The 16,002-nt window shown below is 36.6% G+C and overlaps 2 protein-coding genes across 4 annotated transcripts in view; both read left to right on the top strand.

Moving 5' to 3' along the window:
- The first annotated feature begins 241 nt into the window (after positions 1–241).
- Positions 242–2,660, top strand: LOC123317347 (serine hydroxymethyltransferase). 2 transcript variants are annotated; one of them, XM_044903824.1, is made up of 8 exons: positions 242–394; positions 781–1,019; positions 1,076–1,221; positions 1,280–1,410; positions 1,466–1,661; positions 1,716–1,901; positions 1,954–2,259; positions 2,312–2,660. In XM_044903824.1, exons 1-8 carry the CDS (start codon positions 335–337, stop codon positions 2,548–2,550), a joined length of 1,503 nt encoding a protein of 500 aa, XP_044759759.1. In that variant the 5' UTR covers positions 242–334; the 3' UTR covers positions 2,551–2,660. The 2 variants fall into 2 exon arrangements, with proteins under 2 accessions (XP_044759759.1, XP_044759761.1); XM_044903826.1 differs by lacking the exon at positions 242–394 and adding an exon at positions 504–691.
- A 409-nt stretch (positions 2,661–3,069) lies between these two features.
- Positions 3,070–16,002, top strand: part of LOC123317479 (rap1 GTPase-activating protein 1) — a 345,747-nt gene continuing 332,814 nt past the window's right edge. Inside the window, exons 1-3 of one of the 2 annotated variants that reach the window (XM_044904039.1) lie at positions 3,070–3,088; positions 3,606–3,912; positions 4,495–4,596. In XM_044904039.1, coding sequence (XP_044759974.1) covers positions 3,611–3,912; positions 4,495–4,596 — 404 coding nt within the window. In that variant the 5' untranslated portion in view covers positions 3,070–3,088; positions 3,606–3,610. Of the gene's footprint in view, positions 3,089–3,605; positions 3,913–4,301; positions 4,441–4,494; positions 4,597–16,002 lie in introns of those variants that run through there. The other variant, XM_044904043.1, reaches the window with a different exon arrangement.

Consider the following 16,002-nt stretch of genomic DNA (forward strand, 5'->3'; position numbering starts at 1 on the left):
TTTTTTTCACGTTATTACGTGAAAAAAAGTGGGTAGTGGGTAGAAAATACAACATCCTTAACTTCAACACGAAGTTGTTTGAGATGGCATAAAATAGCATAATGCACTTATCAACAATTCTATTCTTAGATTTCCACTAAAGGAACGCTTTAACAATATAAAGAAATCTTATCGGGAAAAGTTGATAATTTTGGAGCTATACCTAATCAGGAGATAAAGAGTTTAAAACAAGCTGCAAATAAAATTATTACGATTGAGTATTTTGGACTGATACTTTTTGAATTGAAATCAGTACTTTTTTCAATTTTAATTATTACGTAAATTTGAATTTCACATGTTTTCCCGCGCACGGTTAATTTATAAACAAAACCACTTGTTGGGTTCCAATTTAAAAGTGAGTAATTACTGTAATTAGTAAAATTATCACAAATAGTTCAATAGTGACTCTTGAAATTAATGTTGAAATGTAGTTTTCTACTGTAGTTATGAGTAAACAAGTATCTACGCAGTTTATTTCACTTATTACATTATTATGACCTTTCAATTGCTCAATTAAAGATTATTCCTTATCTAACGAAGAAATATTACTGTTGTCGAAAGTTTTCTTCTCATTCAATCGATAATTAGTTTTCAGTGCAGTTATTACATACTCCTTGTGGATCGTTTTTTTCGATCGAAAATTTTGAGACAGGTTAGAACTTTATAACCTTTTATTGATTTTCAATTTTCACGAATTTTCTCATGCGGGGATTTTTGAAAAACTGGAAAATATGTTCGCAGGTGGTTATCAGAAAGGCATTCTTGAATCAAGTGAAAATGGGTGATTCAGCTGTAAAATCCTTGAATGCAAATTTGTGGGATTCAGATCCTGAATTATTTGATCTCATTAAGAAAGAAAAAAAGAGGCAATGCTCGGGATTGGAGATGATCGCCTCCGAAAATTTCACATCGATGGCAGTATTACAATGTTTGGGGTCATGCCTGAGTAATAAGTATTCTGAAGGTCTTCCAGGGCAAAGGTAGAATAAATTTCTTCATTCCTAGCAAATAAATACATTTTTTATTACATTTTCAGGTATTACGGAGGTAATGAATTCATAGATCAAATAGAAATTTTAGCTCAGAAAAGATCCTTGGAGGCTTATAATTTGAGTCCAGAAGAATGGGGTGCCAATGTTCAACCTCTCTCTGGATCTCCTGCTAATTTTGCTGTCTATACAGGTGAGCATTAGTATATTTGTTATTTTCCGGTACCATAAGTACAATTCTTCTGTTGCAGCAATTGTCGAGCCTCATGGTCGAATAATGGGTTTAGATTTACCCGATGGAGGACATTTAACTCACGGTTTCTTCACTCCCCAAAAAAAAATTTCTGCAACCTCAATGTTCTTTGAGTCGATGCCATATAAAGTGAGATTTGATGGTTTTTAGATTAGAAATAAACAGTGAAATATTGCTCTTCCAGGTAAATCCTGATACAGGACTTATAGACTATGATGAATTATTGAAGACTGCTAGGCTTTTTAGGCCCAAATTAATTATCGCTGGAACAAGTTGTTATTCTAGGGCTTTAGATTATAAGAGATTCAAGGAGATTTGTGACGATGTAGGAGCTTATTTGATGGCTGATATGGCCCATATTTCGGGTCTGGTTGCAGCAGGTATGCAAGGTAAACCAATTTCATGAGTGAAAAATTATTGTTTTTTTCTTCAAGGTGTTACTCCCAGTCCATTTGAGTATAGTGACATTGTTACAACTACAACACATAAGAGTTTGAGAGGTCCAAGGTCGGGAGTTATATTTTTCAGAAAAGGTTTAAGAAAAGTGAATAATAAGGGTGAAATGATAATGTATGATTTGGAAAACAAAATTAATCAAGCAGTATTCCCAGGACTTCAAGGTGAACTATTATTCTTATGATTTTATTTGTATATGATCATTTGTTTTGTTAGGCGGCCCACACAATCACCAAATCGCAGCTGTGGCTACAGCAATGAAACAAACAAAAGAACCTGCATTTATCAAATATCAACAACAGGTTGTCGCTAATGCAAAAAGATTAGCTTCTGGTTTGGAAGCCAAGGGCTATAAGATAGTGACCGGGGGTACTGATCTTCATGTGTTGCTTGTTGATTTAAGAAGTGCAAAATTAACAGGATCTAAGGCAGAGTACATATTGGAGGAAGTATCTATTGCTTGTAATAAGAACACAGTTCCAGGGGATAAAAGTGCTTTGAATCCTTCTGGAATCAGATTGGGTAAATAGAATTCAAATTTTCTATACCGCAGCTTTTCATACTGGATTTTTAGGTACTCCTGCTTTGACCACTCGCGGACTTATAGGAAGAGATATTGACACTGTTGTTCATTTTATCGATCGTGCTCTTAGATTGGCAAGGGAAATCAGTGAAAAATCGGGACCTAAACTGGTCGATTACAAGAATGTTTTGCACACCGATGCAATATTTAAGGTTAAACTTGAATCTCTCAAGGAAGAAGTAGAGCAGTTCAGTAATCAATTTCCAATGCCGGGTTATAAGGAATATTGATTTCTCAGGACTTTTTTTCTATAGAATCTCATATTGACATTATTTTAAGCAGATTTTCGTCTAACATTTATATTTTTAATTGAATATAAGAAATATATTTTAGTAGCATATTTTTTATTTATTTGGTAAGTACCCCTATTTAGTTTTCTTTATTAATCTTCTCTTCTGTATAAAGAGAGAAAAGAAAGACGATCTCTTCTCTCACGATCCGTATTGAACTCATTAGAATAGACATTCTCTAGTAGAGAATGGTCTATGATATCTGTTCATCACATCCCTAGAGTCTGTGGTTTAGGCATAAAACTTTAAAATTCTGGTCCATAGACAAATATCTACTCTATGTTTTTTGTGTTCTGTGCAGAGATATCTCTATATCTATTCTATCATAGACAATCTATATTCTATATCTCTGGTTCTGTGTGGAACCGATAGGCGTAGGAATATTTCTATGAACCAGATTTGAATAGGTGTTTATTACAAAGATATTAATGTGTGTAATATCTTTGGTTTCTTAGCAGAACTGTAGGCAGTGGAAAAGGTATGAACTAAGAATTTTTCTTTCATTTCCAATTTCTTATTGATGCCTTCAACGAATTCGAGGTTCTTGGGAAAAGAAGCGAATGAAATCCTCATGTAATCAGTCGTTATTTCCTATTTGGGAGCGGTAATTTCTTCGCTTATCGACTTATCAATTGCAACATCTTCAACACTCTTATCTCCTGTCCCCATTCAAAAATGCTGGTGTGTCGAGTCATTTTTTCGTTCCGATGGTGCATCAAAGCACCCCATGAACGGACGTGGTACACCAGAGAACCGGAAGTAGATAGCAGAACTTCAGTTTGTTTCCGCCAAACACGAAAAATATTTGGGATCAACCGAAAGCTATCGGGAATACGAAAGATCAAGACGCTGTCGATCCTCTATTGCAGTGTTTGCATAATTTTCACATCTGGTGGTTGTAAAAGTGGTTTTAGGGTGAAAGTGGGTGGTATTTGTTGTTTCGGATGTAGTTGTTTCGCGTTTTTCGAAAGATAACAATTCTCCTTCTGTTACAGTTGAAATGAACGATTTGCGCCTACTTGGAAATATTCGGATCTTGGTTTCACAAGAGGGCATCGTTGTGGTTTTCGTAGTTCTAGTAGTTTTGGTTGTTTTTATGGTAAAACCTTCGAGTTTGAACGTGGCCGCCATGGATAAATCACCCAATTCGCCGAAAACGCACAAGTTTCGCTATAAATTGCAGAAAATTTTGGGTGCCGGTAGTTTTAAGACTAGGTCCAATCCTTCCAGCCCTGTGGTTGAGAAGCCGACCAATAGGTTCCAGTTCGAATCCAGCTCTATGGATTCTCTGGATGTTGATGAGTAAGTACGAAAAATTATTATTTCATTCTTTTCTAGAGGTGTTTCACGAAATTGCATCGATTCATATCCGAGAAAAAGGTTTTTCATTAAACCTGTAAGACAAGTTGATGGTACCTCACATAAGTCATACAGAACTTTATTTATTGCAAAGAAACATGTGAATTTTCGCCATACAGTTCTCGAAAAAGAAAATTATTAAGTATTTATAGCTTCATATTCAGAAGTTTTAAATCTATTTCACATATGATTAGACAGTAGACCTTGAAAAATCTTGTTCAATCATTACCCAGAAACATGAAAGAAATGTCACCTTGATCGACGTTATTATTTTTCTCTGCACCTAAATTAGTATGTAATTCTATATTCATCTCGATAATTTTCAAGCAAGCCTGGGTTCGATTTTCCGTCTATGAAGTTGGAAGTTTCGATGATAATGCGTGTTTTTTGTTTTTTGCTAGTGACTGACTTATTGTGAATCTTGTGTGATTTCTTATATTAAAACTTACAAATGAGAAGAAAGGCAAAAAAGTGGGTGAATAATTCGAAATTCACTGCAGGTATTAAAACTGAGATTTGTTTTAGTTCCAGAGTTGACCATCACAGGCCCAAATCGTACAGTACTTCAGCTGCTGATAGGCCCGATCGTTGCTGTCCCATGGTCGTACGAAAAACGAAATCTTTGAGGTGAGAACTGAATTTATTATATTCGGCGTTTATAAACGAGGCGGAAACATTTCATAATACGGATTCTAATCATTTCACGATCTGTTTTTAACACGGAAATGATCTAATTCGTCGAAATAAATCAAGTGAAATGTTTCGAATGAAACCAAACACGTCGCGTAAGGACATTAATTCATCCTGTCACTAATTTCGACCACGATTTTCAGTTGTTGTTTTTCAAGCTCAGTCTATATTGCCTCTAAATTCCAGACACTTAAAAACTGAGGTGACTTCCTTATAAATTAGGAGTGATCTTGGTCTTCCAGACAATTTCGGAACTATTTATAAGTTTGTAGTAGTCTTCTAGTGAGATTGCGCTATAAACCTCACGCGTGTATTAGAATTTTTACGGAGATGTGAAAAAATTTATGTATATTACGTATATTCTTAGGGCCTAACGGTCTTTGAATGACCTATTTTGAGTGAAGTTGGGGATTAAGAAGTGTTAACAACAACACACAAAGGCTTTTGCTCTTCCTGTTGAGCTTAGAATCGTAAAACTGTGTATTTCCAAAAAAAAACATTCATTTATAACTTTTCAATTGTTCTCTTTCGATCTCATAGAGCGAAAAACGTGCAGCCTTCAATTAATTAATAATTAATCTTCCCTGGATGCAAATCAAATGTCATTAGGTGTTGGGTCTGGACTCTACCACAGTTAACTATTGTAGTTAGGTACGCGAGTGACCCATTGTTTCTAATTTTTTTACCGTTTTCTGCATGACCGCCAACGTCAATCCAAATTTTTTATTGTTGACAAGTTAATGAAACAGTATATTCTCTAACAACCAGTTTATTTCTCTATTTTAAATATATTCTTTCAATCTGATATATCCAGCTTACTTGCATGTCTCATAAAAATTTTACAACAATTCATTAACGTATTTAATTGCATTTGAAACCCGTTTGAAAAAAGGTACTCGAAGAATAAAATGGAATAGATGATATTGTTACTAGAAGAGAAATTTTTACATGTATAACGTTACCTGTAATGCAATACACAGTTACAGATTCATATCTTGCTCTGGAAGGAACTGAAGATAGTTGAAAAGTTCCATATTATATTTCTTCATATCATTTCAACTGGAGTAACTGCCAATGTTATACTTAGTTATCGTTCAATAAAAATTAATATAATTATGTTATGATAAACGATTTTTAAATTTCTTAAAAATACTATCTGCTTAAGAAATGCGGAACATATCCTATTCAATTTTGAAATAGGTATTTTTTCCAATATAACCGGAGTTTGTACAACGATTCGAAATGAATTTGAACTCCATTTCGCAGTCTCTGATAACAGAGTTGCATAGATAGTATTTTTTTACACTAAATCGATAAAATTATTCCATTATTAAACGAATAATGATTTCTAAACTGAAACGAATTGACGATTCATGATATGACGCTCAAAATCCCTATGAATTCTAGAAAACATTCTCCGAAACGCAGGAACGGATCTAGTACAGGTCCGGACTAGACAGTGTATGGATGGAACAGGCTCAATCCACATTGATAACAATTATTGAATTCTCCAACTGGAGAACTTGATCGGTATAGGTGATTAGGACTAGGTTTGAACTATGGTTGGAACCTCGGCAATCCTAACACCTGGTCTGCATCATGAGGTTCACCAGTTTGAACACCCTCCACCAGGCAGTCAGGGGCGGCGTGTTCCTCTGGTCCATTGGGTTGCCTTTGCTTGGCTGGGACAGGGTGACGTTTGAAGACGATTTCGAGTTTGTCTTCTCTTTCTGTGCGATGGCCGGTGATGAAGTCATTGTGGTATCTACGGGAGAAATTTTTGAAGTTAGTCGTATGAAATTCAATTGTCGATCTAAGGACATCTTGAATAATTCTTAGCCTACTATAGAACCAAACAAAATTTCAATGTCAAAATATTTTATTACTCAGCATATTCTCTTCTTAATTGGATACATTTATTACAACGAACCTGCAACGTATCTAGACATTTCAAAAAAAATGTTTCTTCTTGCCCTGCAAACCAGACCTCCACAGCTTTTATTATCTTCTCGTTGGAAGAAAATTTACGACCTTTTAAACTTTTTTTCAGTTGAGGAGAACGATGATAGTCGTATGGGGCCAAATCTGGTGAATAAGGGGGGTGTTTTAGTAATTCAAACCCTAAATCACGAATTTTTTGCATGGCAACATGAGATTTGTGTACAGGGGCGTTGTCCTGCAAAAACGAAACACCTTTGGATAGCTTTCCGCTTCTTTTCTCTTCAATTTTTTCCCGTAGAGTGGTCAGTAATGTCGAATAGTGATCTCCGGATCTTGTTTTACACTTATCCAAAAAATCAATCATGATTACTTCATGGCTATCCCAAAAAATTGAAGCAAGAACTTTCCAGCAGATTTTTTTAGACGAAACTTCTTTGGTCTTGGAGAACCAGAGTGTCGTCATTCCATCGATTGTTGCTTTGTTTCTGGATCGTAGAAATGTACCCAAGTCTCATCCATTGTAACAATTCGGTTTAAGAAGTCTACATCGTTTTCAAATCGAGCACAGATCGAACGCGATGCTTCTACCCTTGCACGCTTTTGGTCAACATTCAAACATTTGGGGATTCATCTTGCAGCAATTTTTCTCATGTCCAAATTGACGTTAACTATATGACGAACGCGTTCGTATGAAATATCCAGTGCTTTGGATATCCGTTTTAGCCCAATTCGACGGTCTGATCATGTCATGAACTGCATCGTTATTTTCGGGGACTGACACAGAAACTGGCCTTCCCGATCGGTCATCATCTTCAATGGAAAATTTACCTCTTTTGAAGCTTGCAGTCTAATTTTTCACGGTCGCATACGAAGGACATTGATCACCAAGGGTATTAATCTAATCTTCGTGAATCTGCTTACCTCTTAACCCTTTTAAATGCAGGTACTTGATGATGGCTCGATACTCCAATTTTTCGATTTTCACAATTTCGGTGGACATCTTCTTTCTTTTAATTTATTGCGTAACTCTGGTTTACTTTTTGGTACTCAAACTTCACACTGACACTTATAATGAGTTATTGTTCGTTGCTATGGTAACGCAATATTTTTTTATTGCATGGAACTGGTCTAGGCTAATTAGATATTAATACATCCTCGTATTATTTCGGTTGGTTCTTTCCCTTGAATTATTCCTGCTGCAATGACCTAATCGAGAAAAGGATGAATTGAAAAAAAAGTTGAACAATTCATGAGAAATTTCGCTCGTTTCATCGCCGATTTCAATAAACGTCGCTAATTGTTAGGGACGTTACTTCCGGCAACGAAAATAACATCAGCAGTTTTCTGCGGCAGCACAATGATGTTATTTTCCATTTAGAACGACATCAAATGAAATGAATACGAATTTCTCCATTATATGATAATGACCGATGGCGTTCTCTTTATCTGTAATGTTTCATTGCGTGGTATTATCTAGATCCAGGTAGAACCCCACTGATCCAGTTAGGCCTGTATATTGTCAGAGAGACGGTCACAAATTATAAACGAGCGTTCAGAAAAAAAGTGGGCTATGAACATTTGATGGTTGACGTTTTATGTTGGAATATCGGAACACAGCATACTCGACGACGTGTTTTTTTTTTAATCGCTATCGTGGACATTTTGCAGTTGTTTCGTGAAAAGAAATGGTCTCTGCACTGTTGGAATATGTTGGATCAGTTTGTTAACGTGGCCACTTCGATTTCCTGATCTTACACTAGTTGAAACTGATTGAAATGTTAAATTCGAACCGTTTTTTCTCTCGTATTCACTTTTTCCCATATCAAATCAAGACTCACCAGCTGGTCATTACTCAAAATTTCCCTCAATGCCAATTTTCGTTCGGGATCCAATAAAACAAACGAAATACCGAGTGCTGCACACTTGTACACTATTAATAAAGGTACATAAAACAAAATGACGATTTAATAAACATCTCACCTATTAATAGACTCATATAGCACCTATGAGTCGCTTTTAATGATCTCAATCGTTGAAAGTAGACGTAATCTTTGAGAGCCTGTTTAACGTACGTTTATTTGGATTCTACTGATATTAGTTTTGATCGATGATCACGAATATCAAGTGCCATTTACTTATAAAAGCTGACCTTTCATGAAATATGAAGTTGTTAACGTTTTATTTTATTACACTGCATGATGTGGATTTGACATTTTGTGAATGCGAATCAGTATATGGGAAAACAACAGGCTTGGTATTTTCGAGAATGGGAAGTTTCTCACTAAGGGGATGTAGGGGAGCTAAATTACCAACATATCAGGAGGTTATGCCCGACAAAACACATCTACTTTTGGCTCCTTTGAAATCCAGCACGAAAAGAATGAAATCTACTGAAATTTTCTAATTTTTAGACAGGTTTGAGTATGTAGATTCAAATCATGATATAACGTTGATGGTTAAGCCAAGAAGATAAATCTTCTTTGGTTAAGCAGTGAAAATGACCTAATAATGAAAACTTGTGTACCATAGATTATACCATAAATATTAATTAACCATATCTCTCGCAGGTTGCGAACAGGAAACACTTAACTTAGTGCTTAACACTTTTTATCTACCGAAACAAACTATGAAATTTTATCACACCTCTTTTATCTGAAGAACTTCCTAGGCAGGTAACAACAAACCGAACTATCCGGCCCATTCATTGAATTATCTCTCGAAATTCAACACTTATTTACAGGGTGTGACAATCAAAATGTTACGAACGTCTCGTAAAAAAATTCAGTTTTCGAAATTTTATAATTGGTCCGAATTTCATCCTACACTTTTATGCTGTGATATAATCAAATCGTGTACTAATAATTTATTTGTATTAGATGAATTTCGACAAAACCGAAGACTACCATCCAGCCAATTGTAATTGTGTATCTTTCTCTAAACCAATTGACCTCGTTGATGAATGCCAATGAGATGAGAGAAGTGTTGAAATTTACATCATCGTCACTTTCAACTCGATGCACTCTGGTGAAAAAATTATTGGAAATTCAATCCCAATACGCGCGACATGTAATCTCAATGAAGCACCATTAAATTTGGTTAACGCCATCAACGATGTTATGTAATGGTCATCGATCGTTTAGTTAATTTGAATATTGCCTTTTTATCGCTTCTAAATCGACTCTCTCTCTCCTCTGTTTTGTAGAACAGATTCACTTTATTACATTGGAGAATTTCATGGTGTAATTCTAGAATTTCTTCATTCATATCAATTTTAAAAAGTTGGTGAATTTTATAATTTATCATTGTCTGCATACAGATGGTTTCAGAATGAGTTGCCAATTTGTAACGAAATTTCAAAGCTATTTTTCAGTTATTTATTGAACTGAACAAGGGAATGGAAATGAATTTTTAACCATTGAATACAATTTTCTCGTTCTGGTTGATTTTTTGACATAATTATTTATCTTCTGATCTAACTGAGGTATTATTCTCGTCATCGTTAAATTATGGAAATTCGCGTCCTCATTTTGGTCCACTAGCCTATATTGCATAATTGGCAATTAAATCGTTTGTTCATAATTAGGTAATATGCTAAGAAACTTTCCTTAAACATAGACCAAACAGTGGCGGGCGTGTGAAAGCGATCCACGTGACTCTTTTGACTTTTTTTAGACGTAAACACCTGAAATCGAAAGTTTTTCTCTAGTGGCTTGTACGGATCGCTTTAATATATGTGCGGTTTCGTATCGAAAAATTCAAATGACCGAACGTGTCGTAAGAGCTGTTGGACGACCGTTTGTGTAGGTGAATTATAATCAGCTCGACCTCCTTTTTTGACATTGCATTTGTCGAAACGTCGGGTATTATGGGTAGATCTGTTTGAGTTATCGCGGAATCACAACTGTGGAAAATCGTAGGTTTATTCGAACGAAAAGAGACCTAAAAACTTTCGAATTGTGCACCTCCTGTATAATTTTTATTACATTTTTCGAGACATCGATGAATTCTTTCATTGCAGGTTTCTGTCAAAATCAAAGATGATGGGAGCTATGGAATTTGCCCTATTTTATCGAAAAGAACGTGAAATATACAGGGTGGGCGACATTCGTTGTCTACTGAGGGGATCTCGAGAACTATAGCAGCTAGAAGAAAACGGATGACACATTCTCGAGCTCTTTTTCCGTTACTGATCCAAATCTGAAAACAGAATCGGCCTATCATCTTTAGATTTCGAGTTATTAAGAAAAATTGTTGATTTTGTCGATTCCGAAAAGTTCTCATAATTTTGTCTTTGAAGTTACAGATCTGGAACTTGAACCTTCTTGGGCACTTTCATACGTAGAAACTACTGACAAAAGATTTTTTTTCCAATTCAAAAATATCAAATTCAATAAAAAATTGTTCACCTAATGATTCGAAATGAAAAAATATTTTGAGCTCATCAGTGGATTCTACGTAGAAAAGTGCCTGTAAAAGATTCAAGTTTCAGATTTGTAACTTCAAAGACAAAAAAGTTATGACAACTTTACGAAATTGTCAAACTCAAAAACGAAGTATAGTTGGAGGCTGCGGTTTTCACCATTCTTTGTTTCTCCGAAAATGAGCTGCTATAGTTCTCCAGATCCTCTCAGTAGACAACGAATTTTGCTCACCCTGTACATGTATTGTAGCTAAAATTGTATAAATTCTCTATTATAGATCAATAATTTGGCTCTTTTATAAAATTGGTAAAAAACTTGAGTAAATTTTGGGATTTTCTGGGTCCAAACGTAGTGGTTTGCTTGTACCATATTGAAAATAGTAGAAATTTAAAGAATTCGCTTGATGTATATGTTTCATAATTGACAAAACTCTTCTTAATATTTTTATAAAATCGAAAGACAAATGCATAGTTGTATAGTACAAGACGAGCACTGCGTTGAAGCACACAATATCATACCTTCAAAATTCAACAGCCCCTTGATGAATTATAATAATGAAGATGTTCCAGGCAAACATAAAATAAAACATCTCAGACACTGGAAGACTTTGCAAATTTCACTCGAAAGATCATATTTTCAAATAATCCCTTCTAACTTTTACCATTTCAAATTAAGGGAAAACGTTTAAAGTGAGCCTCGAACACAAGATTTTTCAAAATTTCCATGGCGATAGTTCAGTTCATGAACATTCGGAGTAATTGACTAACTGGTGCATTTGCTGATATTCAAACAAATTGTATTGTGGCGATAAATATTTTGACTTTTGTGAGTACACCTCTTGAATTGGTCGATTCAGGCCAACAGCTAGAAGAGGTAGAACTAGATTTTCAACGAATTTCAACTTGTAAGCCCTGGTAGTTTGAAAGCCACAAAAATTGTGAACGTTGTTGTAAACATACAAATATCTGTCTCATTTTCGGGAAAAATGAATCAACATCAACAAAAAGCGAATAATACTCGAGTATTTGCACCATTTCCCTACCGGAACCTGAAAGATTTCCACGAAAACCCTTCCGAGTATGAACGAGAATCAAAGTACCTCACCTGTCTAGAAGCCCGATCACCTGATTCAACAAAGATCCTCCGCCAAAATGCACACACGAGCGAACCGCGACACACTGACCGTTTTTCCACCAGCAGCTACTCGGGTGCTCGTTCCTTCGGTTTCCCCTTCGTCGAAGCGTGCTAGGAGAATAGGAGATCCCGAAACGAATCGTGTGCGGATGCTGCTGCTACGATGATGGCTGAAATATCGACGGGGAAATTCAGATCGACGAACTGGCGTTAGAACGGACCTTTTACTCCCACCGTATCGGGTTTAATAACGAAAGTAAAATCTGAGAGATATGATGAACGCTCGAAATAGTCCGGTGCACAATTCGAAGCGGGAAAACCTGGCGGCAAAGCGGGCTTTCCGATAAGGGTTTAGAGCGGCGGGGGCGGTAAGGGGCGAGCGACTTGAAATTTCGTGTGCACGCAACCCAAATTACGTCGGATAACAGAAAAAACTCAACATTCAAACATATTTCATTTCGAAAATTAGTAAAGAAGTCAAGAGTTCTGGTTCTACGATATAGATTCCGAAATTCCAAGTACTTCTTGGACCTCAACTCGATGAAATTCGATTTCGTCATCGCATTTCTTTCGATACCGATAAATCCTTGGTTTCGGTCGCTGCAGTATTTTCCCCTGGAGCCCCAAACGATCATGGCCGTTCCAGATGAACTAATTCTCATGTGCGGAACGATAAATCTGTCGTCTGTCGTATCTGTCGTCTGTCGTATCTGTCGTCTTGAATGGCCGAAAAATCCAATCTCGAAGCGGCTTCTGGTCCACGATCCTAGCGTTCGTTTCAATCATCGCCAACAACGCCAATTTATTTATCTCAAAATCGATGCGGTTACGTCACACATATCTGCTCGTTACGGTGTTCTTACGAACGGTCGATCAGCTGAGAGCCGGCGTTTTATCGTTATGCACATCGATCGGTCAAAACGCGGGCGTTTACCCCGCCTCCAACGGAATGAACGTTTCCGTTGGGAAATTCAGGTCAGGCACGCTGCGGGAAATCTCTGGGGAGCGGAGCGGCGGCCTTGTTCAAAGGGCTTTCCTCGAAGGTCGTTCGGTTCTGGTGGATGCGCTATTAGACTTATCACACTCGTAGATAGGTGCATCCACCTATATAAATATATGGTGGATGCGCTGATCAATGCAGATACCATTGAATGAGCGCATCCGCCAAAAGTCAATCTTCGAAATTCTTATTATGATAGAAAATGCGCAAGTTTTATTGATTCCTTACTTGGGAATAAATTATATGGAAAATGTTGCCTCAGATTTCGGGTTTATGATACTCTGAATCAGATGAGCTCAGGGCTATGGTTTCCATTTCAAGTTTTTGATCACTTTGTGCAATCCGCATGGTGTTCTTATTATTTGTTGTGTTGATTGAACTATTGTAATTACTTCAATCAATTATTTGTTGAACGTTTGTCAATGAAAATGATGAGAAAATATTGATTCGCGCCGAAGAACATTTCGGCACGGAAGCTTAGCAGATGGTGTTTTCTGTTACCATTCGTAATGAAATTCAAGACTAGTACAGAATTCTAATTAGTCAAACTATCACTTCGGCAAGGAATTTCGTGCCGGATATGGGTTATGTGATAAGGAATCTGTAAAATCGGTAACTCATTTCTATGAAGAAAACTGTAAAAAAATGCGGTAGACGGCTTAGTTCGTCCATTGAAATATAGATGGCGACTGGGGACCATAGTAAAATCTGTAAGTAGATAATATAGAGTCAATAGTTTTCCGTGTAAAGTACAGATGGCATTGCTATCCATTTTACATTCATACATTTTTTGATTCTATAACTAGGCAGCATTGCTTACTTGCGACACCAGTAAATTGAATATTTGTCTATAACACAATGCGGCAGGAATTAAATGACGAAACTGTTTTGCTTGCTCGGAAAAATGCATAAACAACTTGATTGGGCTCTACTACATTTAGCTTAATGCATTCGATGGCCTTGTTGATGATTAACATTTTCCTCCTCCTGTTAAATTCATATGATTGACTATGTATTTTTATGCATGATGCCTATGCACTCCGGTGAATAATGATGAAAATCCAAACTATAGAAATTAATTCATGAAATATCAACGGCCAGATATGAATTGCTGATGAAAATGCTCCAATGAATATTATGGATTCAGAATTTGGATGCATATGAGACATACGTATTCGTATGACTCTTTAAGTTTGTGATACAAGCAATCAATGGGATTCGACGAATTTTTTCCTGAGTTAAGTAGGTAAATAGCTCACTTTTGAGGAAAACTGAAAATCGTACGTTCTACGTATCGTGGGGTTACTGCGAAATCCATGTTGCACATTACCGAGATCCAGATGAGTACAATTTTATGTTATTCTAGTCTAGAGGCCTAGAATACACCCGAAGAAAAAGAAACAGCTATGTGATCTATTCTATGGTCTGCATAGAGACTGATGCAAGATTTAAAGAAGTTCTTGAGGCATATTCTGACTTATCATAGACCCTAAAGCTTCACAAACTGTTCAGGATTATGCATCAAGTTTCGGGATACCGAAAGTAACCCTTTTCAGATAGCAATAATTGAACTGAAGAGGTTTTCCTCTGCGGTTTAGTCGTGAACGACTAAACCGCAACATGTCGAAATTATCCCCAACGTACAAAGGTATTCCAATCCTTTGAATCCCAATTTCACAGTTTCCTTTGTGTGTACGACTCTTCTCTTCTTTCGTCTTCTTTGTGCTTCGTCTTCGCTGAAACTTCGATTTAGTGTCGCGTAAATCAAACGGCGAACGATCGAGATGCGGTTTTCACAATGCCCGGGAATTTCAATGAGATACTAACCAGACGACGAGGTTTTGCAGCTAATAAATGATCTGCATAAATTGCGCAATTCATAATTTCCTTTCGACAACAAAGGGGCATGGCCGATAAACTGGAAAAGATCGCTGTCTATTGATTTTGGCGACAGGCACGGACTCGGTATTCGGGAAAGAACCTCTGAATATGCTGAAGGTTTAATTCTTGACCCTCGTTTCCTATCATCTCTGAACGTTGAAACGTTCTTCTTCTTTGCCAGGTTAACGAACATAGAACCAAAGAGAAAGGTTAATCTTTGATAGAACATTAGATAGATAGATGAGTCCAGGAATCTTCTGTCAAATTAAATGTATATATCAAGTGTTAGAATCACTGTAAACACTCTAATATACATCGGTAAAGTGACCAGAATAATTTTATCAAAACAACTTTGCGACCTAGAGTATCGTGAAATTTGGGAGTAAACAATTGATGCCAAAGATTATAAACCTTGTCCACAGATGACATTTAACGTATTCAGTAACAATTGCTTGACTTACAATGTTGCCAACCTGATCGGGATCACCCTGGAAATGAGACTGCCAAAATATCTGACGTAATAATTTACTGGATTAATTTGATTCGTTCGTTCATTTCTTCTGGAAATTGCTGGAACAATCGGAGATTTCGCCTATTCCAACTCTGAATAGAGCATAGCGTTGCACTCGGTTTCAATCATCGCACTTTATTTCGCGTTTTATGCATAATCGATGAAATGACAACCGACAAGTATAGGAAGCAAATTGATACAGAAACTGCCTTTCAACCTACGACAAGTCTTGCCCGCAGCAATCTGTCTTCAGTGTTTCTCCGGGTGTAAACCAGCTCGGTTCAGATATATCTTCGGGTTCGTACTCTGCGATCGAATTTACGGAACGTATCCTTGATTGTTCATAGAAAGTTGTCACCATAGACTTTATTTGTCTATGGTTGTCACCGAAAAATTCATCTGTGGATTTCATTTCGCGGACATAGAATATTGTTAGAATGACTGTGTTCCATTAT

Source organism: Coccinella septempunctata, chromosome 7, assembly GCF_907165205.1.
Source record: "Coccinella septempunctata chromosome 7, icCocSept1.1, whole genome shotgun sequence".
Lineage (NCBI taxonomy): Eukaryota > Metazoa > Arthropoda > Insecta > Coleoptera > Coccinellidae > Coccinella > Coccinella septempunctata.

What these genes read in the sequence shown, in the direction of transcription:
- LOC123317347 (XM_044903824.1), top strand. Translation starts at nt 335, where the DNA reads ATGTTTTCCCGCGCACGGTTAATTTATAAACAAAACCACTTGTTGGGT. An exon ending in TGTTGGGTTCCAATTTAAAA is followed by an intron (nt 395 to 780) that starts GTGAGTAATTAC and finishes ATATGTTCGCAG; the next exon opens with GTGGTTATCAGAAAGGCATT. An exon ending in TAATTTTGCTGTCTATACAG is followed by an intron (nt 1,222 to 1,279) that starts GTGAGCATTAGT and finishes CTTCTGTTGCAG; the next exon opens with CAATTGTCGAGCCTCATGGT.